This window comes from Leucopleurus acutus (assembly GCF_964270905.1).
Source record: "Leucopleurus acutus genome assembly, chromosome: 6".
Classification (NCBI taxonomy): domain Eukaryota; kingdom Metazoa; phylum Chordata; class Mammalia; order Artiodactyla; family Delphinidae; genus Leucopleurus; species Leucopleurus acutus.
Window position 1 is genome coordinate 84,879,931 of NC_139149.1, and position 27,470 is coordinate 84,907,400.

Genomic DNA, 27,470 nt, shown 5'->3' on the forward strand with positions numbered 1-27,470 from the left:
TGCCAACACTTGTCACTTGTTTATCTTTTTTTTTTTTTTTTTTTTAATAAATGCCATCCTTACAAGTGTGAGGTGAAATCTCATTGTTGTTTTGATTTGTAGTTCCCTGGTGATTGGTGATGTTCAGCACCTTTTTTTTTGGTCATTTGCATGCCTTCTTTGGAGAAATGTCTGTTCAGTTCCTTTGCCTGTTGTTTAATTGGGTTATGTGGGTTTTCTTGCTATTGAGTTGTAGTAGTTTCTTATATATTTTGGATATTAACCCTTCATTAGATATATAATTTGTAAATATTTTTGCACAAGCTATGGGTTGCCTTTTCATTTTGTTGACTGTTAGTTACAGTAAGCAAAACTGTATATCACTTGTATAAAACAGACATATAAACCAATGGAACAGAATAGAAAATGGAACAGAACACAGAGCCCAGAAATAAACCCACACATATATGGTCAACTGATCTTTGAAAAGCATGCCAAGAATCCACACTGGGGAAAGAATAATCTTTTTAATAAATGGTGTTGGAACAACTGGATATCCACATGCAAAAAAATGAAATTTGACCTTTATCTCATACCATACACAAAAATCAACCTAAAATGGATTAAAGACATAAGACCTGTTGCTTCTAGAACCCCAAAATATGTTGGGCTTATTTTAATGTTGTAGGTGCCAAGAGTTTCAAAACTGTTTCTTGATAGTGTCAAGAATGGAGCAGCTCTCAGTTTACTGAATAATTTTTAGGAATCTAGTCAAGATGTCAGGCTTTGCACTAGGTGTGGGGCAATGGCCCATCCTCTTTCATAAACTCCTTTGTGAATATTTGTATGTCCTGAATGAGTATGTCAAATAAATCACCTTGGAAGAAGGTGTCATACCTGTACGCCTGGAGAAAATTGGATGCAGTTAAGATATTGTCTGCTACTTAGGAATAAACCTGGCCAAGGAGGTGACCAAGATTTAAACACTGAAAACTATAAAATATTAATATAGGAAACTGAAGGTGACTCAAAGAAATGGAAAGATATCCCATGCTCTTGGATTGGAAGAATTACTATTGTTAAAATGGCCATACAACCCAAAGCAATCTACAGATTTAATGCAATCCCTATCAAATTACCCATGACTTTTTTCACAGAACTAGAATAAATACACATAAAATTTATATGGAAACATAAAAGACTCAGAATTGCCAAAGCAATCCTGAGGAAAAGGAACAAAGCAGGAGGCATAACCCCCCCAGACTTCAGAAAACACTACAAAGCTACAGTAGTCATAACAGCATGGTACTGGCACAAAAACAGACATATGGATGAATGGAACAGAATAGAGAGTCCAGAAATAAACCCACACCTATGGTCAATTTTTTTTTTTGCAGTACACGGGCCTCTCACTGTTGTGGCCTCTCCCATTGTGGAGCACAGGCTCCGGACGTGCAGGCTCAGCAGCCATGGCTCACGGGCCCAGCCGCTCCGCGGCATGTGGGATCTTCCCGGACCGGGGCACGAACCCGTGTCCCCTGCATCGGCAGGTGGACTCTCAACCACTGCGCCACCAGGGAAGCCCTGGTCAATTAATCTTTGACAAAGGAGGCAACAATATAAAATGGAAAAAAGATGGACTCTTCAGCAATTGGTGTCAGAAAAGTTGGACAGCTGCATGTACATCAATGAATTTAGAACACATCCTCACACCGTACACAAAAATAAACTCAAAATGGCTTAAAGACTTAAATATAAGACATGAAACCATAAAACTCCTTGAAGAAAACATGGGCAAAACATTCTCTGACATAAATCATACCGAAGTTTTCTTAGGTCAGTCTCCCAAGGCAATAGAAATACAAGCAAAAATAAACAAATGGGACCTAATCAAACTTACAAGCTTTTGTACAGTAAAGGAAACCATAAAAAAATGAAAATACAACCTACAGACTGGGAGAAAACATTTGCAACAGCCTTGTCCATCACACATCTTTGCAGACAAGATATTTTTTTAAAATTTATTTTATTCAAGTATAGTTGTTTTACAATGTTGTGTTTCAGGTGTACAGCAAAGTGATTCAGTTATATATATTATATTCTTTTTCAGATTCTTTCCCCATATAGGATATTACAAAAATACTGAGTATAGTCCTCTGTTCTATACAGTAGGTCCTTGTTGTTTATCTATTTTATACATAGTAGTGTGTACATGTTACTCCCAAATTCCTAATTTCTCTCTCCCTCCACCTTTCCCCTTCAATAACCATAAGTTTGTTTTCTATATCTGTCAGTCTGTTTCTGTTTTGTAAATAAATTCATTTGTATCATTTTTTTTAGATTCCACATGTAAGTGATATCATATGATATTTATCTTTCTCCCTTACTCTACTTAGCATGATAATCTCTAGGTCTGTCCATGTTGCTGCAAATGGCATTATTTCATTCTTTTTTATGACTGAGTAATATTCCATTGTATATATGTATGACATCTTCTTTATCCATTCATCTGTTGATGGACTTTTATATTGCTTTCATGTCCTGCCTATCGTGAATAGCACTGCAATGAACATAGGGGTGCATGTATCTTTTTGAACAATGGTTTTCTCTGGATATATGCCCAGGAGTGGGATTTCAGGATCATATGGTAGCTCTATTTTTAGTTTTTTAAGGAAACTCCATACTATTTTCCATAGTTGGCTGTGCCAATTTACATTTCCCACCAACAGTGTAGCAGGGTTCATTTTTCTCCACACCCTCTCCAGCACTTATTATTTGTAGACTTGTTGATGATGGCTATTCTGACTGGTGTGAGGTGATACCTCATTGTAGGTTTGACTTGCATTTCTCTAATAATTAGCAGTGTTGAGCATCTTTTCATGTGCCTTTTGGCCATCTGTATGTCTTCTTTGGAGAAATGTCTATTTAGATCTTCTGCCCATTTTTTGATTGGGTTTTTTTTTTATATTGAGCTGCATGAGCTGTTTGTGTATTTTGGAGATTAATCCCTTGTCAGCTGCATCATATGCAAATATTTTCTCCCATTCTGTAGGTTGTCGTTTTGTTTTGTTTATGGTTTCCTTTTCTGTGCAAAAGCTTTTAAGTTTAACTAGGTCTCATTGATTTATTTTTGATTTCCATTACTCTAGGACACAGATCCAAAGAAGATATTGCTGCAATTTATGTCAGTGTCCTGCCTTTGTTTTTCTCTAGGAGTTTTATAGTATCTGGTCTTACATTTATGATAAAACTCTCCAGAAAGTGGGTATAGAGGGAACCTACTTCAATATAATAAAGGCCATATGTGACAAATCCATAGCTAGCATCATACTTAATGGTGAAAAGCTGAAAGTATTTCCTCTAAGATCAGGAACAAGATGAGGATGTCCACTCTCGCCACTTTTATTCAACATAGTTTTGGAAGTCCTAGCCCCAGCAATCAGAGAAAAAAAGAAATAAAAGTTATCCAAACTGGAAAAGAAGAAGTAAAACCATCACTGTTTGCAGATTACATGATACTACACATAAAGATGCTACCAGAAAACTACTAGAGCTCATCAATGAATTAGGTAAAATTGCAGGATACAAAATTAACACACAGAAATCTCTTGCACTTCTATACACTAACAATGAAAGATCAGAAAGAGAAATTAAAGAAACAATCCCATTTACCATTGCATCAAAAAGAATAAAATACCTAGGAATAAACCTACCTGAGGAGAAAAAAGACCTATACTCTGAAAACTATAAGATGCTGATGAAAGAAATCAAAGATAACACAAACAGATGGAAAGATATACCATGTTCTTGGACTGGAAGAATCAATATTGTCAAATGACTATACTACCCAAGGCAATCTACAGATTCAATGCAATTCCTATCAAATTACCAGTGGCGTTTTTCACAGAACTAGAATTTAAAAAAATCTTAAAAAAATTTTTAAGGAGATACATTTTTTATGGAGACACAAAGACCCTGAATAGTCAAAGCAATCTTGAGAAAGAAAAATGGAGCTGGGGGAATCAGGCTCCCTGACTTCAGACTATACTACAAAGCTACAGTAATCAAGACAGTATGGTACTGGCATAAAAACAGAAATACAGATCAACGGAACAGGATAGAAAGCCCAGAAAGAAACCCATGCATGTATGGTCAATTACTCTATGACAAAGGAGGCAAGACTATACAATGGAGGAAAGACAGTCTCTTCAATAAATGGTGCTAGGAAAACTGGACAGCTACATGTAAAGCTACATGTAAAAAAATAAAATTAGAACATTCTCTAACACCATACACAAAAGTAAACTCAAAATGGATTAAAGACCTAAATGTAAGGGTGGATATTATAAAACTGTTAAAGGAAAACACAGGCAGAACACTCTTTGACATAAATTGCAGCAATATCTTTTTTGAGTCATCTCCTACAGTAATGGAAATAAAAACAAAAATAAACCAATGGGACCTAATTAAGCCCAAAAGCTTTTGCACAGCAAAGGAAACCACAGACAAAATGAAAGGACAACCCACAGAATGGGAGAAAATATTTGTAAACGATGCAACTGACAAGGGATTAGTCTCCAAAATTTACAAACAGCTCATGTGGCTAAATTCAAAAAAACAAACAAAGCAACAAACAACCCAATCAAAAGATGGGCAGAAGATCTAAATAGACACTTCCCCAAAGAAGATGTACAGATGGCCAAGAGGCACATGAAAAATGCTCAACATCACTAATTATTAGAGAAATGCAAATCAAAACTACAATGAGATATCATCTCACACCAGTCAGACTGGCCATCATCAAAAAGTCTACAAACAATAAATTCTGGAGAGGGTGTGGAGAAAAGGGAACTCTCCCACACTGTTCGTGGGAATGTAAATTGGTACAGCCATTATGGAGAACAGTATGGCGATTTCTTAAAAAACTAAAAATAGAGCTACCATATGATCCAGCAATCCCACTCCTGGGTATATACCTGGAGAAAAACATGGTTTGAAAGCATACATGCAGCCCAGTGTTCACTGCAGTGCTGTTTACAATAGCCAGCACATGGAAGCAACCTAAATGTCCATCAACAGAGGAATGGATAAAGAAGATGTGGTACATATATACAATGGAATATTACTCAGCCATAAAAAGGAACAAAATGGTGCCATTTGCTGAGACATGGATAGACCTAGAGTCTGCCATACAGAGTAAGTCAGAAAGAGAAAAAGAAATATTGTATAATATCACTTATATGTGTAATCTAGAAAAATGGTACAGATGAACTTATTTGCAAAGCAGAAATAGAAACACAGATGTAGAGAACAAACTTATGGATACCAAGGGGGGAGGGGAGTGGGATGAATTGGGAGATTGGGATTGAAATATATACATTACTACGTATAAAATAGATAACTAATGAGAACCTACTGTATAGCATACTATTTCACTCATACTAAGTGAAATAAGTCAGCCAGAGAAAGACAAATATATGATATCACTTATATGTGAAATCTAAAAAAAATGATACAAATGAACTCATTTACGAAACAGAAACAGACTCACAGACTTAGAGAACGAACTTATGGTTACCAGGGAGGAAGGGTCGGGGTGGGGATAGATTGGGACTTTGGGATTGACATGTACACACTACTATATTTAAAATTGATAACCAACAAGGACCTACTGTATAGCACAGGGAACTCTGCTCAATATTCTGTAATAACCTAAACGGGAAAAGAATTTGAAAAAGAATAGATACATGTATATGTAAAACTGAATCCCTTTGCTTACACCTGAAACTAACACAACATTGTTAATCAACTATGCTCCAATGTAAAATAAAATTTTTTAAAAAATTCAAATGAACAGAAGGTTAGTGATTATCACACATACCACTCCCTGCCTTCCTTAATCCTAGTCTTCAGCAGGCACTAGTGACTTTAAAGTCAAAAACTCATAAATAATCAGAGCCTTTATCACTACTCTTTATGGAATATGGAATTAATCTCGCTGCCTCATGCCTGATATTTGGTATGCTAGAATTAGGTGCTTCATTCACCTTGACAGTATTAAAATAATTTGTATTTCCCTAGGACCAAATGATTTTGATTAATCACATACACTGAGGCTCAGGAATTGTAACATATTCTGAGAATTCCAAAGAAAATGCCTCAAAACCCTGCAGTATTTTTAATTAATTAACTATTGCAACAAATATTTATTGAGTGCCCATCATGGACTCATCACCACTCTGAATGGTAAGATACTGTGATGAGTAAGACTAAATCCCTACCATTTGGAACAAAGTCAAGTGGGAGTGACAGACAATAACAAGTAAAGAAACATGTAATATGATACCAGGTAATGATACATGAAAAAAATAGAGATGGGGTAGGGTGAGTGAGTGGATAATTATTTTACTTAGGGTGGTCAGAGAAGGCCCCTCTAAGGAGGTAACAGCTGAGTAGAGACCTGAATGGTGTGAATGAATGAACCCCAAGAAGATCCGGAGAAGAGCATTCCCATCAGACAGAAGAATAATTGTGGTGCTACTGCTAACTGTGCTGATTATACAATAACCGCTCCTGATACCACCCTGTCACAACAGAACCTGAATTCTGCTTGTAACAGCAAGGTATACAGCCCCAAATGATGAATCATTATTGGCAACCCCATTCCATTTTGCCAAATGCTAGTTTTCTCATTCTCCTTTGAAGCTAAACATAGTCATGTAAACTAATTCTACTCCATGGGACATAAAATCTGCTGGAGGGTTATTGGGTAAATTTCTGTTTCTTTGTAGAAATAAAAGGGGGCAAGTGCAAAAGAAAACTTGAATGTTCTACCCCCTGCCTTGATCTACAAATGATGCCTAGCACTGAAGCAAACATCCGGTAATAATGAAGTAACAAGCAGACTGTGAAAAAGAGGAAAGATAAGAAAGAGCCTGGTTCCTGGGTCCTTAATGACACTGTTAAGCCACTAAACCAATGCCAGGAATCCCTACCTCATGACTTCATTGGTCAGGTTCCAATGGCATTGCCAGTAAAATGTAGTTTCAAAGTCAAGATCACAAGGCCATAAGAACTGTTGTTAACACTTCAAAAATATTTAAGGTAGTATCTTACAGACCCACTTGACTAGACAAAAAATATTCTAAGTATCTTAGGGTAGCCTCTTAGACCCTCTCTGCTAGACCAGAGAGCTTCTAAGATTCTTAAGGATATTGTGCTACAGCCCCTTGACTATCAGTTAAACGGGGGCATGTTTTAAAGATATTTGGGGGTGTAACATTTGGCTAAGGTCATAATTTGATACCCAGGAAACCCGCAAAATCTCTAAGATAATCATAGTATCTTGGACTGAAAGGAACAGAGACAATTTAAAATGCAAAGAGGTTTCTGAATTCTTAACTTTCTACAGATAAGACATAGGCTGCAAAGCTACTCAGCTACAAATATAAGCTCTTTCTTATGGAAAAAGAAAGATTCTCAGAGGGCAGAGCCAGAAACTTCAGAATTACTATGGCTCACTGACTGCTATATGCTTCTCTTTACCCTTCCTTCACCTTTGGAATGTAAGTGCCTGTTGTTATCCTATTTCTGATTCACCATTGTATGTATGTAGTGGACAGATAACTGGTCTCTTCAATTCACAGGTCTTAAGATTGAGAGAAGCCACGCTCAAGAAGCTTCATCTACCTGGATCTGATTTAGATGATGAAATTCTGTCCTTAAGCTTGAGCCTAATGCAGTAATGGCATGAAACTAAGAATTTTGGAAGCAGAGTAAGTGTATTTTGCTTTTGGGAGAGAAATTACTTGGAGCTAGAGATGGTTAATCTGTGGATGACCCCCAATGAACAACACCTTCCAAAATTCACGCTCTTATGTAGTCCCCTCCCATATTGGGTCAGGGCTGAGCCTGGGACCTACTTTAACTAACAGAATGGAGTGAAAGTGACCCTATGCTAGTACAAAGCCTAAGTCTTAAGAGTACCTGAAGCTTCTGTTTTTGTATATTGGAAGCCCTGAGCTGCCACATAAAAAGTTCAGTTGCCCTGCTAGAAAGACCACATAGAGAGACCATATGAAGAGTTTGCATGGACAGGGGGAAGAATAATCCCTAAGATTACAGAGAGAGAAACTGAGACACAGAGAGAGAGAGAGAAGTTGAGAGACAGGGAGAGAAACAGGCACATCAAACCAGATGTCCATGCATCCCAATTGAGCCCAGATCTACGGCTGTTTCCATCAGGGTATAAAACACATAAGTGAGCCATAATGAGTGTTCCAGCCCAGTCAAGCTCCTAGATGACTACAGGACCAGCCAACATCAAGTGGAGCAAAACAACTACCTACCTAAGCGAAGTCAACCCATAGAATCTTGAGAAATAATAAAATGGCTATTTTAAGCCACTAAATTTTGGAGTGGTTTGTTATGGAGCAATAAATAATTCACTTATGAAATGAAAACTGAATATTTTGGAAGTCAGATTCAATAAAGAAATTAAAAGGCAAACCACAAAAACTATGAAAAAGTATATGCCATGAATATACAAGGTTATTATCTTTATAATAAAAAGAGCTCATTATAAAACCTAAACAACACCACCAAAAACTCAACAGAAAAAATGGACAGTCTACTCATCTACTCATAGGGAAAATCAAAATGGCTAATAAGCATGAAAATGTTTTAATCATTATTTAAAATATCATTAATACTCAAATATCACTGGTCAGAATATAAAGTGGCACAATCTTTCAGGAGAGCAATTTGTCAACATGCTATTTCTATAAATATATGAGGAGATAATCACAGACACAAATAAATAGGTAAAAGAATATTAATTTCAAGCTTAATGTCCAAAAATATAGAAACTATTTTAAATTACTGAATATCAATATTTGAGGCTATCCTGCACCTTGCAAATTTTAAAGAAAATTGAGGTAACATGCTTATGATATAATATCAAGTTTTAAAAAGCATAATATAAAATTATACATATATAGTTTGATCCAAGTTTTTAAAAATAAATAAGAGATATACATATGTGGGCTTCCCTGGTGGCGCAGTGGTTGAGAATTTGTCTGCTAATGCAGGGGACACAGGTTCAAGCCCTGGTCTGGGAGGATCCCACATGCCACAGAGCAACTAGGCCCGTGAGCCATAACTACTGAGCCTGTGCGTCTGGAGCCTGTGCTCCGCAACAAGAGAGGCCGCGATAGTGAGAGGCCCGCGCACCGCTATGAAGAGTGGCCCCCGCTTGCCACAACTAGAGAAAGCCCTCGCACAGAAACGAAGACCCAACACAGCAAAAATAAATAAATTAATTAATAAGCTCCTACCCCCAACATCTTCTTTAAAAAAAAAAGAGATATACATATGTTAATAACAAAGACTGAAAGGAAATAAAATTATTAAATGTGGCAGAAGAATTATAACTACTTTTATTTTCTTTTTTATACTTCTATTTTCTAAATTTCCTAAAATGACTGTGTATTGCTTTCACATTCAGTAAAAACAAGAATTTTTTCTTTTTAAGTTACATTGCTTAGCGTATTGATCTAGGTAATTAGGAATAATTTCCCAACTTGAGATATTTAATAAAATTATATCTTTTGGAATTTGGAAAGGAATTTAGAAATGACCTAGTATAAACTACCATTCAGTAGATGAGAAAATAGGCCTAGGGATTCAGGTGCTCAAGCTTGCTGATGTATTTAGAGGCAGAGCCATACTTAGAACTCAGATTGTTTTCCCACTGACCAATACACATTTTTACACTGCTTTATGATAGTGACTCAAACAAGATGTAAAGATCTAAGTAGAATAACTGTCATTTTGAGAAATGCTTTTCCCTGGTGTACCTTTAAATTTTCAGATCATTCTCTTTTTTTTTTTTTTTTTTTCGGTACGTGGGCCTCACGGTTGTGGCCTCTCCCGTTGCGGAGCAGAGGCTCCGGACGCGCAGGCTCAGCGGCCGTGGCTCACAGGCCCAGCTGCTCCGTGGCACGTGGGATCTTCCTGGACCGGGACACGAACCTGTGTCCCCTGCATCGGCAGGCGGACTCTCAACCACTGCGCCACCAGGGAAGCCCCATTCTCATTTTAAACTATAAAACTGTTTGTAACAGGGGCACATATGCTATTTCCTATAACAGTTTCATTAAAACTTTCCACTGAAACAACCTCCCAGGCTTTCCTTTGAATTTAGATTTTGCTACCATTGTTATATTTTCAGCTGAATTTTACATCAAACCATGAGACTGGTTTGTATTACTGGTTTCTCAGATCACTTTGCTTTTCCTTTAAAGGTTTTTTTCCTCCTTATTTGATGAGTATTAGTAGGGTAGGAATAGTTAATATACTTAGACACACTTCTACTTGGAGACATTTGTATTTTCAATTTATTTTTTATTAATGAATTCTTTAGTTTTTCTTAGTCTTATACTTCTAATACGAGGGCAGATACCTTTAGTTCAAGGTCTCCCTTTGGATCATGACTTTGAAAACTACCTTTTGCTTTTGAATCTGGGGAAACTAAGCTTGTGCTCTTCCTTCAAGCTAAGCTCACACTGTTGCTTTGCCACCTAATTTCTGTTGGAGATAAATTTAAGTTCCTCCTCTTTATTCTACCTGGATTTATATGGATATTTTTCAACTTTACCTCTGATGGAGATGAGTCAGTTTTTAAAAGGCTTGGATATCTATCTTTCATTTTTTCTTCTGGTGGGAAGAACAGATTTTTCATTTTTCTCTCCGGCATAGCCTCTTGCTGGTGTTCCTCTAAAGGTGGTATTTTGTCCTCTTCTGTTAACGTCAGCCTAGGAATAGTGGGCAATGGAGTATCTGTTTCCTTTGTTGACATGTCACTTTTAGGAGCAACAACATTTGAATCATCTTCACCCGACTGGTTCAAAGTTGGCAGAGTCAGGCCTTTCTTATCATCATTATCCAGTAACTAGAAAATGTATCAATAAGACAAGCTACCTATTAATCATTATCAACTAGAAAATATTTAAAACTAACAAAATCGGACTTAAAATCATTTGTACTTTTATCCTTTATTATAACAAGTTACCATCAATATTTGTAAATTATTACATTCCTTATTAGAAGAGTTGAGAAATTCTCTACTTGCCTGATACCATGGACTATAGGATATTATCCATAAAAATGATCATACTGCATTATAAACTAGTGGTTCTCATATATTCATATTTTATAAATCATCAGCATCTCAGAGAAGAAAACCAAGAGGTCTGACATTTTACTGTTACTATACTATCACCAATATACCATCACAAAGGAAACTTTAATAGCAAAATAGCACAAAGAACAATATCATAAAAATCACAATAATATGGTAAAATAAAGGAAATTTAAATAGCAAAATAGTACAAAGAATAGTATCATAAAAGAAAGGACTGTTACGTCTGTTAAGCCAAGTAAATTTAGCTGTATGAGAAATTCTCTATACGGTCGTTTTTTCTCTCTCTTTGGATTGTGCAAAACAGAACATACTGACTCTTCAACTGGTATTTTGGGAGCCACTGGCCCAAGAATAGAAATCATTAAATCCTATTTGTCAAGCAGTATGGAATAATCTTTTATATTTTATTGGTTTACATAGGGGTCCACTGCCTTACGGAATTAATACCTTCTGTAAAAGCTAAAAAGCAAATAATATTATGTGAACTCTATTTCTATTTATAAAATACAGACTATTACTTTGGAGATTATACATTACAGAGAATACACAGTTGTATTATAGAGAAAAAGTAAAGAATGTAGTTAGGTCTGTGGCATCCATTTCTAAGTGCAGAACTTTATGCTTTCTTTTACTTGTTTCCCCCCTTCTGTTCATAAACACCTTTTGTCCCCTATATTCATAGGTACTTTAAAATGTTACTATTTGATACTGAAACTTCCCTTTTAATAGCGTAATTTAAATTAAATAAATCGTGTAACACTGTACAGATACTGTTGTAACAGAAATAACCATGAAAACTTGAATAACTTCTTGAGTGCTTTCTTCTTTCCATCTATAAATATTTCTCCATTTACAAATATTTCATCCCTTTATAAAATAGTAACTATTCGAAGTTCTCTTTCAAGTTCCCTTACCTCACTTGGAAGAGTTTCAGCTTCTTCCTTTATAAGAAGGATATCTGTTAAGAAATTCATAGAAGTATTTTATTATATATAAAAATAAACATTATTTATATGCATTAATAAAATAGTACAGTTTTTCTCACCAAGAATAAGAGCAATTTAAATCAAAGCAGTTATTCAAACATAAACACTACATATTTAGTAAAAACAGGCTGATGAATCCCTGGGAAGATGGAGGAATAAATGAACAAGTGTGGAGATGAAGTGAAAACATGTATAAAATGATAAGATTTCAGATCCCTCAATATAAGACATAAAAACAGGCATGTACTATATTTTACTAAAAGTCAAGAGGAAATAAAAATAAATCCCAGATGGTCAGTGATAAGGTTGGGATTGGAAAAAAAGAGTAAAGTTGTATGTAACCAGAAAAAATAGGACCATTCAAGAGAGGCTAACTGAAGCACTTGTAAAGTTTTCCTAGAAATATAAAGAATACGTATTTAGCAAACAAAAAAGAAAATTCTAAAAGGGAAAGGGAATAAATAATTGAGATACAAAGGGATGCATAAGTCTAGTAAAAAAAATTATTAAGGTCACTATTAGCTGCATGACTGCTGTCAGCTCATTTTTCTGAGCCTTGGTTTTCTCACATGTAAAATAGATTAGTGATAGCTTATCTTATAGTATGTTACAAGCATATACAATGGGAGCAGCAATGTGGTTAAATGCTTGAGTTCTTGGGTCAAATAGACTAGGTTCAAATTAATGGCTGTGTCACCTCTCATTGACTTGATCCTCAGTTTTCTCATCTGTAAATATGTGGATAAATAATTATAGCACCCTCGATTGATTGCTCTGAGTACTGAGTTACATAATCCAAGTAATGTGCCTGGAACTCAGTGATCAGTAAATGTTAGCTGTAACTACAGGGAGCCACTGGAATGCCAAAAGGAAAGAAGTCACTAGAGGATCCAATGGGACTTGAAATAAACTCCGTGGATAAGTGAAAAAAAGTAAAAAAAAAAAAAAAAAAAAAAAAAATAGTAACCACCAGTGTGTGAGAGAGGTTAACCTCCAATATTCAACAGCAATATTGAAGAGGGAAGTTGTGATTCTCCTACAACCTAAAACTCTTTCAGTGAAAGAGTAGATTAAAGATGAAATAGCTCTGCTAGGCTGGTTGATCCTCAGAGGTTAAGAAATGAATATATCAAAGCCTGAGATAGCTGGGGAAGTAGAATTAGAGAAGTAACCTGTGGCCAGTCTTATAACAATAAATCATTAATCCACACCAGCAGAATCCAAGATTTTAAAGATAGAGTATTATGCATCTATTTTAACCTACTTTCTAAATGAATCTCTTAAGAGAGATTTTTCTTAAAGACTGCATGAACAGTATCTTCTATTAATTAAATATCTTACTGATAATTTGTGCAAAGTTCTCACATTTAATGTTAATTTAATTTCCTGTCCTGCTCTCTCTCCTCCTCCCTTTCTCTTACACACACACACGCACACGCACGTGCATACACACATCCTCCACATAAAAAAGACCAATAGCTCTACAGTTAACAATGTTTAACAAAAATACCTTGTCACAGATTATAGGTAAGATTTAACATTTTCCTTGCTCTTAAAGAGGAAAGGACTATTAAAAATAAAAATAACTCTTAATTGGGTCTAAGTATTTTCTTTGGAGTGTTACAAAATAAATACTATATACCAAAACTATAATGAAATGTATTTTTATTCCCTAACAAAAAATGAAGTACACTTAAAGCAGATTGCTAGTTTTCTTTTTGTGATATAACCACCCTGTTTTAATTATCTTAATAATAAATACAAAAAGGTAAATTAGTTTCTTAACCTGATGTTACGGTATCTGTAGGTCTCTCTTCCAATTGGCTTTCAAGTATCTCATTGGTATTACTTTCCTAGAAGAAAAAAACATATTGGAGAAATGTTTAAAGAGCTAAATTATTTTTTCCTGTTTTCATAACTTTTAAAAATACTTTTAAAAAATTTACAGAAGACAAGAAGAATATGGGTTTGTGAGAAAAGCAAACAGTACTGTTTTAAAGAGAGGCACACCCTGGCTAGGAGTTAATGGTCCAGGAAGACAAGACCCAAGAATTGATAGAGTTTCCGAATGATGAATGCATGACAGAAAAAGATTACAAGACAAATGACACAATGTTTAATTTCAAGCGGTATAAGAGGATACCCCCGGGAAACAGACCACTTTTTTATTGGAATACATTATGGTCTATCAGTTGCAAAGTGATGTGGATCTTTATAAAATTCCAAGAAGAATTATAAGGTGGAGTGACCACTGGCTCTTATAAAATACTGATTTTTCAATGAGAACCCAAAGTTCAGAGTTCCTTTAATGAAAAGCCCTGCAAAATTTTCCTAAAATACTAATTCTGTATTAGCAAATGCTAATCAATTTATCTTATCGCAGCACAATCCTGCCCAATTATCTCAGAGGCATTGAAAAACATGAATATATCAATATGTTATGACTACCATTTCAAAGCTGTGATTTTAGTCAATGTTTTATCTATTCACTGAAATCCCTATGAATCTTTTACTGCCAGGTCAAAATGTATAGATTAGATAGTACTTCTAAATAGTAAATCTTACTTTTATATCTGATAAGGGTCTAGTATCCAAGATATATAAAGAACTCTTACAACTCAACAATAAAAATACAAATAGCCTAATTAAAAAATCAGCAAAAGATATGAATAAAAATTTATTCAGAGAAGATATACAAACGGCCAGTATTCACACAAAAAGATGTTCACATCATTGGTCATTAAAGAAATGCAAATCAAAACCACAATGAAATACCACTTCAAACCCACTAGGATGGCCATAATTAAATTTTTTTTAAAAAGGAAAATAACAAGTGTTGTAGGAGATATGGCACCCTCATGCATTGCTGGTTAAATGTAAAATTGTGCAGCTGCTGTGGCAAACAGTTTGGTAGTTTCTGAAAAAGTTAACAGAATTATGATATGATCCAGCAATTCCACTCCTAAGTATATACCCAAGAGAATTAAAAACATACATGCACACAAAAACTGCACATGAATGTTCATAGCAGCATTATACATAATAGCTAAAAAGTGGAAACAACCAAATGTCCATCAACTGATGAGTAGATAAAAAAATGTAGTATATCCAAACAATGAAATATTATTTGGCAATGAAATGAAATGAAGTATCGATACATGCTACAATAGTGATGAACCTTAAAAACACTATACTAAGTGAAAGAATCAAGTCACAAAGGACCATATATTGTATGATTCCATTTATATGAAATATCTAGAACAAGAAAATCTTTAGAGATATAAAGTACATTAGTTGTCATCTAGGGCTAGCAGGGCATGAGGGGTTTGGAGGGTATAGGCTAAGAGGTATGGGGTTTCTTTTTGGGGTGATGATAATGTTCTCTGATTGTAGCGATGGAAGCACAACTCTGTCAATATACTTAGGGTCACTGAATTGTACACTTTAAATGGATGAACTGTATAGTATGTGAATTATATCTCAACAAAGCTGTTAAAAACTAAACCTTATAAATTATTAATCAATATGTATTGAATGTCACATTATCAAAATAGGAACGTGCATGAACTATGAGTAGCATTTTATAGAGAGAGAACAAATAAACAATATCTGATCATTATTTTTACTTATCGTAATTTTAAACTAAAAATCTATGTATGGAAGAATGTATTATGTCAATTACCTTAGTTTCTTTACGTTCCAATCTTGGGGTAAGAACTCCTTCTAAATAGCTAGCTTTTTCTATCCATGTACTCAGACGTCTATATTCTTTTTTCATTTTTTCTAGCCTAAAGAAAAATCAGTTACAGATTTAAAAAGTGACAGAAGAATATATATGGTATGAAGCAAAGAACAACACATACAGTATAATACATTTATAAAAAGTCCTTAAAGAAGAAAACCAACAATATATTGTTTACGGACACATAGGAAAAGGGATGATTACAACAAAAATCAGGATAGTAGTTACCTGGGGAGAGTTGGGGAGAGGGATGTAATCTCATAAGGGCACACAAAACACATTATAATATTGGTAATGTTGTATTTCTTAACTCGAATTGTAAATATCTAGGCAATGGTCTCATTATCTTTATTTAAGTTATACATACATATTTAAGAAATTATTCTATATATATTGCTCTCATTTAAATTATATACATATTTTATAAATTATTCAACACATATATGATATCCTCTGCAATAAAACAAATGAAAAGATAGGAATTTAGTTTTTAATCCAAATTTCAAAAGGCTTTCATAATCTAAAAATATAATCGACAAGAATTAAATGGAAAAGAGGAAATGTTTCTCAATTCATTTCATTAGGACACTATGGCCTTGACAATAAAGCATAACAAGGACATTACAAAGAAGGAAAATTAGTCTAATCTCATTCACAAACATAGATGCAAATGTTACAAATAAAATATAATTTTAGTACAAAAAATGTAGTGGTATAAGGAAAAGATAATATACCATGAACCAGTTGGCTTTATCCCAGGAATATAAGGATATTTTGACATTAATAACAGAATGTTTAATTTAAATACAATTTAACTGATTAAAAGAGAAAAATAATTTGGCAAAATCCAACATCCATTCATGATTAAAATAGAAAACTCTTAGAAAACTAGGAACAGAATGGAATAATTTACTTAATCTGGTATAGGACATCAACCAAAAAACCTATATAAATAATGTGCTTGACTATTAAATGCTAGAAGCATTGCCATGAAAGATCCGGAACAAAACAAAGATGTCCACCCTCACCATTTATAACAGACATTGACTGGAGCTTCCAGCCAGCATAGAATGACAAGAAAACAAAACTAAAGATTAAGGATTGGGAACAAAGAAAGAAAATTGTTATTACTTGTAGATGATATGATTGTGTAAATAAATTCCCCCAAATGAAACCACAAATAAGTTATTATGAATATGAAAGTTTAGCTAAGAAGGAAAATTCCAAGAAGATGATGAAAGCAGAAGTAGCATAGTTTTTGAATCCTCCCAAATATCTACATAAAAACATTCAGAGTATCTAGGTAGCAAACACAAAAACTTATAGGCAACATTTACAAAACCATGTGACAAGGTTTCCCTATTAACCCCATATACATAAAACCTTCATGGTATCAGTGAATATATGGGAGAAAGCAACAGGTATAAAAGGGGCATCTGATGAATGTGAGAATAAGAGAACCCCAAAGAGCCAACAGGTGGTCACAAGAAAGCACAGCCAGCCAGCCTGAGAATAGCAGTTGAAACTGGGAGGGTTTTACTCATTCTAATAGTGGGTGAGTACAAACCATTCATGATAAGAATTAAAGGACTGGAGTAGTCTAACCACTGAGAATGCTCAAAACTGACCAGCCAGGTCTCTACTTAGGGACAGGGCCTCAGAAAACCTTGAAAGAAGGTCACTGTATATTTAAACACCAAATAAAAACTTCAGAAGTGGGAGCTCTGTGAAGCTAGAAAAGCTTTCGGAACCAAGCTTCTACAAAAAATTCAGGAAAATTAATTTCATATAAAATTGAGCAACAGAGAATTATCAGGGCCAAATTCCAAAGTAGTTATAAGAAGATAATAAGGATCAAAATAACATTCTTAGATTGCAGAAACACACAACAAAGATACATGGGAGTCAGTGAGCAGAAGGAGGAGAGGGGGACCCATTCTGCTAGGAAGAAGGGGGTTGGGTGGTGCTGCCACTCAAGAGAAGGCAGAGCAACAGCCATTGCTGTCACTGGAAGCCAAAGAAGTCGAGGTTCTGCAGGTGGAGCTCAGGGAGCCACTCTGAATGGAGAAGCATTATAAGGATCCAGGTGTGTTCTACTAAGCCAAGAACTGAAGAAATTTGTGGATTCCAGTCCAAGATGGTGAAGAGGCTCCTGAACTCATTCATCTCCTCTCAGAGATACACCAAATCTATAGTTGTACAAGGACCAATTCCTGCTGAAAGAAATCCAGAAATAGCTGAGCAACTCCTAAACACTGGACGAATGAGAAAATACCCACAGCAAATGGGTAGGAAAGGCTGAGACACACTCTCATCATAAACCTAACCCTGGCACCATGTCATACAATTGAGAAGGAACTTCCAATTCCCAGCATCTCTTTGAGGAGAGAAAGGTTCGGACCCCACAATGAGTGCTCCAACTTTCAAGACTGCCACTTGAGGGACAGGGCCCCAAAACACCTAGCTAGGTCACACCTAGCTTGTGACCATGAGACCCTCAAGGTTAAAACAAAATAGAAATAGTTCTTAATGGGTTCTCTAGGACTTGCCATGGTTATTTGCCAAGGGCTCAGCACAGAGTAGGCAAAAACTGTCCATCTCCCAGTCTTTCCCCAAGAGAAGCCCACTCACATTCTGTAAAAGTTAATGTTTGAGGGTCAGGCTTCTAATTTAGCATGCTTCTAGGGGCTGACTGCAATCCTCCCTGGAAACCAGGGAAGCCAGCAGACACTGCATCTCTCTTCTCCCTCTAGCCTGAACCAGATCACCAGTATCTCCAAGGAAATGTTTGTAGATACAACTGGCACCCCGGATTCTGTGGCTGCCACCCAAGGCACAGGCCCCCAGATTGCCTGATGTCACAGTCAACAGGGTTTGCAGTTACCAGTCTACAGGACTATAGTACACAAAGAAGCAGTTTTAATGGGTGCAGGTGCACCACCAACCCTGTGACTATACAAACAGGCCCAGCACAGAGGGAAGAGGAAAAAAAAGTCTTCCAGTTTGTCCCTGAAAGGGCTCTAACTACATACGTTCCCAGCATCTGCCTGGGGGTTCAGCTTCCAATCAGCCTGAATCTAGGTGCTGACTGAGATCTCCCCTTTGGGACACTGACAAGTCTTGACACGCCCTCAACTATTGGGAGGGTGACTAAGAACAAACAAGGTGACTTGGACCATCACAAAGGTTTGAGGGACAACCAAGAACTTGGGCTGGGCTGATGGTAAGGTTCCTTTCCTACAATGAGGCCACAACATCAAAACTTAGAGAGGTGGTTGTTTTATCTAATGTTCAGAAACCAACACAGAGAGTCAAGGAAAATGAAGTAAGAGAGGAATAAGTCTTAAGCAAAGGAATAAAATAAAACTCCAGAAACATAAGTTCCAAACAAAAGAACAAGATAAAACTCTAGAAACAGACATTAATGAAGCAGAGATAAGTGACTTACCTGATAATGAATTCAGAATAATGGTCATAAAGATGCCCATCAAGGTCAGAAGAAAAATGTATGAACAAAGTGAGAATTTCAACAAAGAGATAGAAAATATAAGAAAGTACCAAAGAGAAATCACAGAGCTGAAGAATACAATAACTGAACAAATGATATGACTAGCCAGAAGGGGTTAATACCCAAAATATATAAACAGCTCATATAACTCAATATCAAAAAACAAACAACCCAGTCAAAAAATGGGCAGAAGACCTGAGTAGACATTTTTCCAAAGAAGATATACAGATGGCTAACACACACACAAAAAATGCTTAATATCACTATCAGAGAAATACAAATCAAAACAACGAGATATCTCTTCACACCTGTTAGAATGGCTATCATCAAATAGTTTACAAATAACAGACGTTGGTGAGGATGTGGAGAAAAGGGAACCCTTTCACACTGTTGGTGGGAATATAAATTGGTGAAGCCACTATGGAAAACAATATGGGGGGTCCCAAAAAAACTAAAAATAGAACTACCATATGATCCAGCAATTCCACTCCTGAGTATAAATCAGAAAAAATGAAAAGCCTAATTTGAATAGATACATGCACTTCAATGTTCACAGCAGCACTATTTACAACAGCCAAGATATAGAAGCAACTCAAGTGTCCATCAACAGAAGAATGGACAAAAAAAGATTTATTCATACACACAATGGAATATTACTCAGCCATAAAAAAGAATGAAATTCTGCCATTTGCAGCAACATAGGTGGACCTAGAGAATATTATGCTTAGAGAAATAAATCAGAAAGAGAAAGACAAATACTGTATGATATCACTTATTTGTAGAATCTAAAAAATAAAATGAATGTATCTAGCAAAACAGAAACAGACTCACAGACACAGAAAACAAACTAGTGGCTACCAGTGGGGAGAGGGAAGAAGAGAGGGGCAAAATAGGGGTATGTAATTAAAGGATACAAACTACTATGTATAAAATGGATAAGCAATAAGGATACATTGTACATTACTGGGAATTATAGCCATTATTTTGTAATAACTTTTTAAAATTTAATTAAAAAAAATTTTTTTGGCCATGCCACACAGCATGCAGGATCTTAGTTCCCCAACCAGGGATTGAACCTGCATCCCCTGCAATGGAAGCATGGAGTCTTAACCACTGGACCACCAGGGAAGTCCCTGTAATAACTTCTAATGAAGTATAATTTATAAAAATACTGAATCACTATGCTGAAGACCTGAAACTAACATAATATTGTAAATCAACTATACTTCAATTAAAGAATTCATTGTCAAACATCAAAGAAAAAAGGAATCAGCTGTGTTTCAGAAAGAGAAATTAAGGAAACAATCCCATTTCCAATCACATCAAAAAGAATAAAATACCTAGGAATAAATTTAACTAAGGAGGTCAATGACCTGTATTTGGAAAACTATAAGATACTGATGAAAGAAATTGAAGATGATATGAACAAATAGAAAAATATACTTTGCTCATGGGTTGGAAGAATTAGTATTTTTTAAAATGACCATACTACCCAAGGCGATCTACAGATTCAATGCAATCCCTATCAAAATAACAATGACATTTTTCACAGAACTAGAACAAATAATTCTAAAATTTGTATGGAAACACAAAAGTCCCTTATTACCCAAACAATCTTGAGAAAGAAGAACAAAGCTGGAGATACGACACTCCCTGATTTCAAACTACAATACAAAGTTACAGTAATTAAAATAGTATGGTACTGGCACAAAAACAGACACATAAATCAATAGAACAGACTTAAGAGCTCAGAAGAGAACCCATACTTACATGATCAATTAATTTATGACAAAGGAAGCAAGAACATACAATGGGGGACAGACAGTCTCTTTAGTAAATCATGCTGGGAATACTGGACAGCTACATACAAAACAATCAAATGGGACTACTTTCTCATACCACATACAAAAAATAAACAAATGGATTAAAGACATAAATGTCAGACCTGAAACCATAAAACTCTGGAAGTAAACACAGGCAGTACACTCTTTGACATTGGTCTTAGTGATATTTTCTTGGATATGTCTCCTCCAACAAGGGAAACAAAAGCAAAAATAAACAAATAAGACCTAATTAAACTTCCAACTTTTGCACAGCAAAGGAAACCATCAACAAAATGTAAAGCCAACTTACTGAATGGGAGAAAGTATTTCCAAACAATATGATAAGGGGTTATTATCCAAAATATACAAAGAACTCATACAATTCAACATCAAAAAAGCAAACAATCTGAGAAAAAAATTGGCAAAGGACCTGAACATACACATTTCCAAAGAAAACATACTGATGGTCAACAGACACAAAAAGAGGCTCAACATCAGTAATCATCAGGGAAATGCAAATCAAAACCACAATCAGATATCACCTCACAGAATGTCAGAATAGGTATTATCAAAAGACAACAAATAACAAGTGTTGGTGAGGGTGTGGAGGAAAGGGAACCCTCCTGCACTGTTGATGGGAATGTAAATTGGGGCAGCCACTATGGAAAACAGTATGGAGGTTCTTCAAGAGATTATAAATGGAACTACCATACAATCCAGCAATTCCACTTCTGGGTATTTTTCCAAAGAAAACACAAACACTAATTTAAATAGATATATGCATCCCTATGTTCACTGCAGCATTATTCACAATAGCCAAGATACAAAAGCAACCTAAGTGCCCACTGATAGATGAATGGATAAAGAAGATGTGGTGTGTATATACACACACACACACACACACACACACACACACACACATATGCAATGGTGTATCATAAGCCATAAAAAGAATGAAATCTTGCCATTTGCAACAAAAAAGGTACAGCGCTAACTGAAACAAGTCAGGCATAGAAAGACAAGTACTGTATGATTTCACTTATATGTGGAATTTAAAATTCAAAACAGATGAAGAAACAAATCAGAGACAGAATCATAGACAAACAGAACAAACAGAGTGGAGGGGAGTGGAAGAGGAGTGAAATAGGTAAGGGAAATTAAGAGGTACAAACCTCCAGTCACAACATAAACGGATCACGGGGATGAAATGTAAAGCATGGAGAATATAGTCAAAAATAATGTAATACCTTTGCTGACAGATGGTAATTAGACTTATCATGGTGATCGTTTTGTAATTTATAGAAATGTTAAGTCACTGTGTTGTGCACCAGGAACAATATAGTGTTGTAGGTCAATAATACTTCAAAAAATGAAAGAACAAACTCATAGAAAAAAGAGATCAGATTTGGGGTTACCTGAGGCAGGGGGTGAGGAAAGGGGAATTGGATGAAGGTGGTCAAAAGGTACATACTTCCAGTTGTAAGATAAATAAGTACTAGGCATTCAGTGTACAACATGATTAACATAATTAGCACTGCTATAGGTTATATATGAAAGCTGTTATGAGAGTAAATCCTAAGAGATCTCATCACAAGGAAAAATCTTTTTTCTTTTTCTTTTATTTTGAATCTATATGAGATCATGGATATTTGGTAATCTTATCATGATAATCACTTCATGATGTATGTAAGTCAAATCATTAAGTACTGCTTAAACTTATACAGTGCTGTGTGTCAATTATGTCTCAATAAAACTGAAATAAAAATAAATAAATATTATGTGGAATCTAAAAAATGGTACAAATGAACTTATTTACAAAACAGGAATAGAGTCACAAATGTAGAAAACAAACTTCTGGTTACCAGAGGGGAGGGGGGAGAGAGATAAATTGGGAGATTGTGATTGACATATATACACTACTATGTATAAAACAGATAACTAGTAAGGACCTATTGTATATAGCACAAGGAACTCTACTCAATACTCTGTAATGACCTATACGGGAAAAGAACCTAAAAAAGAGTGGATATATGTATATATATAACTGACTCACTTCGCTGTACACCTGAAACTAACACAACATAAATGAACTATACTCCAATAAAAATAAATAAATAAATAAATGTTATTGAAAGAATAAAACATAGGACTAGGAGAAAAGGGGGTTCCTTGATCACTCAACTCAATGTTTATGAATTAATTTATAAGTCTGAGTAAAATATGCATATACATAAACACCATTTTTAAAATTTTAGGAGTTCCGTTTCTGGCAATGATGGACTCGATTATTTCAGACCATCTCACTGCACAACTGAAAAAGCTGACAAAGTATTTTAAAATGTTTTCTTTGGAAGCATCAGTCAGTTATAAAGGCAGCAAGAATTTGCAAATCCAAGATGCCAGACAGAAAGGAAGTCTGGAGACTCTGAGCCCATAATTTGGAGCCATTTTCCTTCAAGGCATTTGAGGTGGACAAGAGTTAAGAGCTTTGAGAGAAATATGTAAGAATGAGGGAACAAAAACCAGAGTTCAGCCCCTGTTAAGGATGAGAAGCCATGGTAAGCACCTAGGCTTTCAGTTGGGGCTCTAGAGGGCTATACCCCAAGAATAAGTGCCTCCTTAAATATTGTACCCTGGTTGCCTCTCACTAGTCCCGGCCTTGATGTTAAGAATAAGAGTAAACCAGAAAAAGACTAATGCCCACAGGAACTAGAGCCCAAATCATTTCAGTCTCACCTCAATTGAATTAAGGTGATCTGGCATTGCTAGTGTTCCTAGGCTAGCTGGCTGCCAGATGCAAATGTATGTATTATCTGTAAAAATATATAATCAAGAGCCTCAAATCAGTTCTACAGATTTTCAAATACAATGTTTGGCACTTGATGAAAACAGCTAGGCATATGAGAACATAAGATTTGACTAAAAACTCTGAGAAAAAAACCAACAATAGGTATAGACTTATAGGAAATCCAAATAATCAAGTTATCAGAGATGAACTTTGAAATACAATGATTAATATGTTCAAAGAATTAAAAGATAAGACTGAGGATTTTGGTAGAGAAGTGGAACTATAAAGTAAATGAAAATTCCATAACAAAAGGAAATAACTGAGATTAAGAACTCAATTGGCTTAACAGTAGATAAGAGACAAAGAAGAAAGAACCAATGATTATAAGACAGGTCAGAAGAAAATATCTAAAGCATAGAGATAAAAGATGGGAAATACAGAAAAGAGTATAAGAGACCTATAGACTATATTGTTGAGTGAAGAGGCAGAGAAAGTATTATACTTTCTCCCATATTAATATGTTCTCACCCCTTTTCTTGCCAGATCATTGACTTTTTAAAACAAACACTGAACCCATAATATCATCATGATGAAGGTTTCTGGACCAATAGCAAGCCTATGTCTCAAAGGAAAAATTAATATATAAATAACACATAAATAAGATGAAAATCTTTTTGTTTTGTTTTGTTTTTGTTTTTTACCTTGCCCGGGGTTGTTGCTGAAGTTTTTCAAGTCGTACTACAGATGGCTGGTTGGATTGGGATGCTGTAGTTGGCACCCCAACTGAAACATTCAGGTCTGGGGATAAGAATGCTGGATATTCTATTGGTTGTGGTATAATAACATTTCTGGAAAATGGTAATAAAGTTAAAATTATACAAAAGTCCACTTCTAAAATCAGTGTTAGCTATCACTTTTGAATCACTCTCTTTTACACTGTAAGCTCACCTATCCATATTGGACCACTAGAGGATAGAGCTAGGAAAGAAGACAGAAGGCAGAAATACTGAGAGAGTGACCTCTTGGGTACTCTTACTACTAAGATCATGGGTAGCAGAGATGGGAAAGAAGAGAAGGACCTGAAGTTCTAAGGAGAATTAGAAAGTGTTTGAGCCCAGACCTCTCTCCCTATCTCTAGATCCAAATCTCTATCTCATGGCTCAGTCAAGTTGACACAAAAAACTAACCATCACAAGTCCACCCCTTGTCAACTTGGTACCCATAAACATCTTACAACATGCTTAATCTCCAAATGAAAACAATAACAAGGTCATAATTAACCTTACATGATACAACTCTCCTGTATACATACAGCCAAAACTCACTAGCCCCTTCCTCAGAAAAGGATGTAAAGTCCTTGAGTGATGTTTACTCTTCTCCTTAATATCCTGAAACTTAAATAACTATGATGTAAGGTTAACAATACTTAAATATTATGATATAAAGGAAATATATATTATGTTACATGATAAGGAGATGAGAGGGAAGAAAAACATATATATAAATATTTTTTCCAGGTCACTGAGTAAATGGGCCAGAGTAGCACATCCAAAGGAATATGTTGCCTCCAAAACCCAAGAGACCCACTAGGTGTTATGCCTCTTTTTTTGGTTGTAGGAGAGCCCAGATACAACAACTTACCCTTCACCTCAGCAGGACTATCTTGACAAGCCCCATACCTGGATCCCTAAAATTTCACTGAGGTAGAAAGCCCTCGAATTTTATCAGACTTATTTCCCACCTTCAGACATGCAAATATCTTACCAATAAGTTTAGAATAGTGCCACTTCTTGCTCACTAGGTCCAATCAGCATAATGTCATTACTGTAAGGGTGAGTGTGATATCTTATATAAGAGAAAGTAATCAAGATTCCTGTCTACTATATCATGACATAGGGCTGGAGAGTGATGTATCTCTGAGGTAGGACAGTGAAGGTATACTGCTGGCCTTGCCTGTGGAAATAAAACTGTTTTGGATGGTCTTTATTAACAAGTATGGAGAAAAAAGCATTTGCCAGATCAAGAGATGCATATCAGGTACCAGGGGGTGTGTTAATTTGCTCAAGCAATGAAACTGCAAACTGGTACAGCAGCTGCATTTGGAGTCACCACCTGGTTAAGCTTACAATAATCTACTGTCATTCTCCAAGATACATCTCTTTTCTGCACAGGCCAGATAAGTGAGTTGAATGGGGTTGTGATGGAAACCACCATCCCTGCACCTTTCAAATCCCCATGGTGGCACTAATCTCTGAAATCCTTCCAGGTATTGCTTTTGGTTTACTCTTAGTGGTAGCTCTAGTGGCTTCCATTTAGTCTTTTCCACTGTAATATCCCTCATTCCACAGGACAGGGAAGGTATTCACCAACTGTTGAATACATATATTCTAATTATGCATTCTGGAACTGGGGAAATAACTATAGGATGGGTTTGGGGACCCACTGGGGCCCCCATGAGATGAATCAGAGTTAAAACTCCATTGACCACATGACCTCCATAAGCCCCTATTCTAACTGGTAGACAACAGTGACATTTTGGGTCTTCTGGAATTAGTGTCCATTCAGAGCCAGGGTCCAGTAGTCTCTGAAAACTCTATTTCCTTTTCTCTGATGCACAGTTACCCTGGTAAAAGGCTGTAGTTCCTTTGGGGGAATGCTGGGAGAAAGATTAACATAATTTTTGGCACTGTACTGAGGTCTCTCAAGGGGATCAGGCTTCCCCTTCATTCAAAGGGTTCTGGGTCTGTAAACTGGTTCAAACTGGGAACTGACTGAGGACCTCTGCTTTTATGATTTAGGTTAGACTTTTGTTCATTTGACCTAGAACTTTTCTGCTGATACAGATCAAGTAAGAATTTAGCAGGCTTCCTGTATATTCTGTTCCTAGGAATATCATGATCAACCAGCCAATGCCATAGGTCTACATGAATCAGACGATTGTGGTTGCTGCTTTGACCCTGCTGTCCATCACAGTAACCACACCCACCTTGCCACTTCAGGATCCAGTTCCTCCCAGTTCATTTAGGTTTTCCAGTTCAGTGACTGCAGTTCCCACTGGCCTACAGAGAAGAGCAATCACAGGGCTCTTCAAGGGTGGGGATTCCCTCACAAACATTTGTCACAGTCATGGTGAAAGGTGTGTCTTCTGGAGCCTCCCAGGGTGAATAAGTAGGTCTTAAATGACAAATCCACTCTAACAGTACAATCTCCCTAAACCTTTGAATTCCTTCCTCTACATTAAACTAAAGTAGATCTGGCATTTTCAATCCACTCACAGTGGGCTATCTTTTGGTCCATGTTTCAGTAACCAACAAAGTGTTAGAGTGCTTTGTAACTCCCCAAGCTGCAAATTAAACGTAGAATCTCTGCTTAGTGAGCCCATACCCATAAATTTGATATGATCCAACTTTATGATCCTGCCACCACTATCCCATACCTTTA

General features: G+C 35.9%; 1 protein-coding gene across 1 annotated transcript in view; it reads right to left on the minus strand.

The window, feature by feature from the left end:
• Positions 1-27,470, minus strand: part of C2CD6 (C2 calcium dependent domain containing 6) — a gene marked incomplete at its 5' end in the record, with an annotated part of 138,778 nt that overhangs the window by 53,107 nt on the left and 58,201 nt on the right. Inside the window, 5 exon segments of the mRNA XM_082841589.1 lie at positions 10,637-10,930; positions 12,097-12,140; positions 13,955-14,021; positions 15,851-15,956; positions 24,731-24,877. Coding sequence (XP_082697715.1) covers positions 10,637-10,930; positions 12,097-12,140; positions 13,955-14,021; positions 15,851-15,956; positions 24,731-24,877 — 658 coding nt within the window.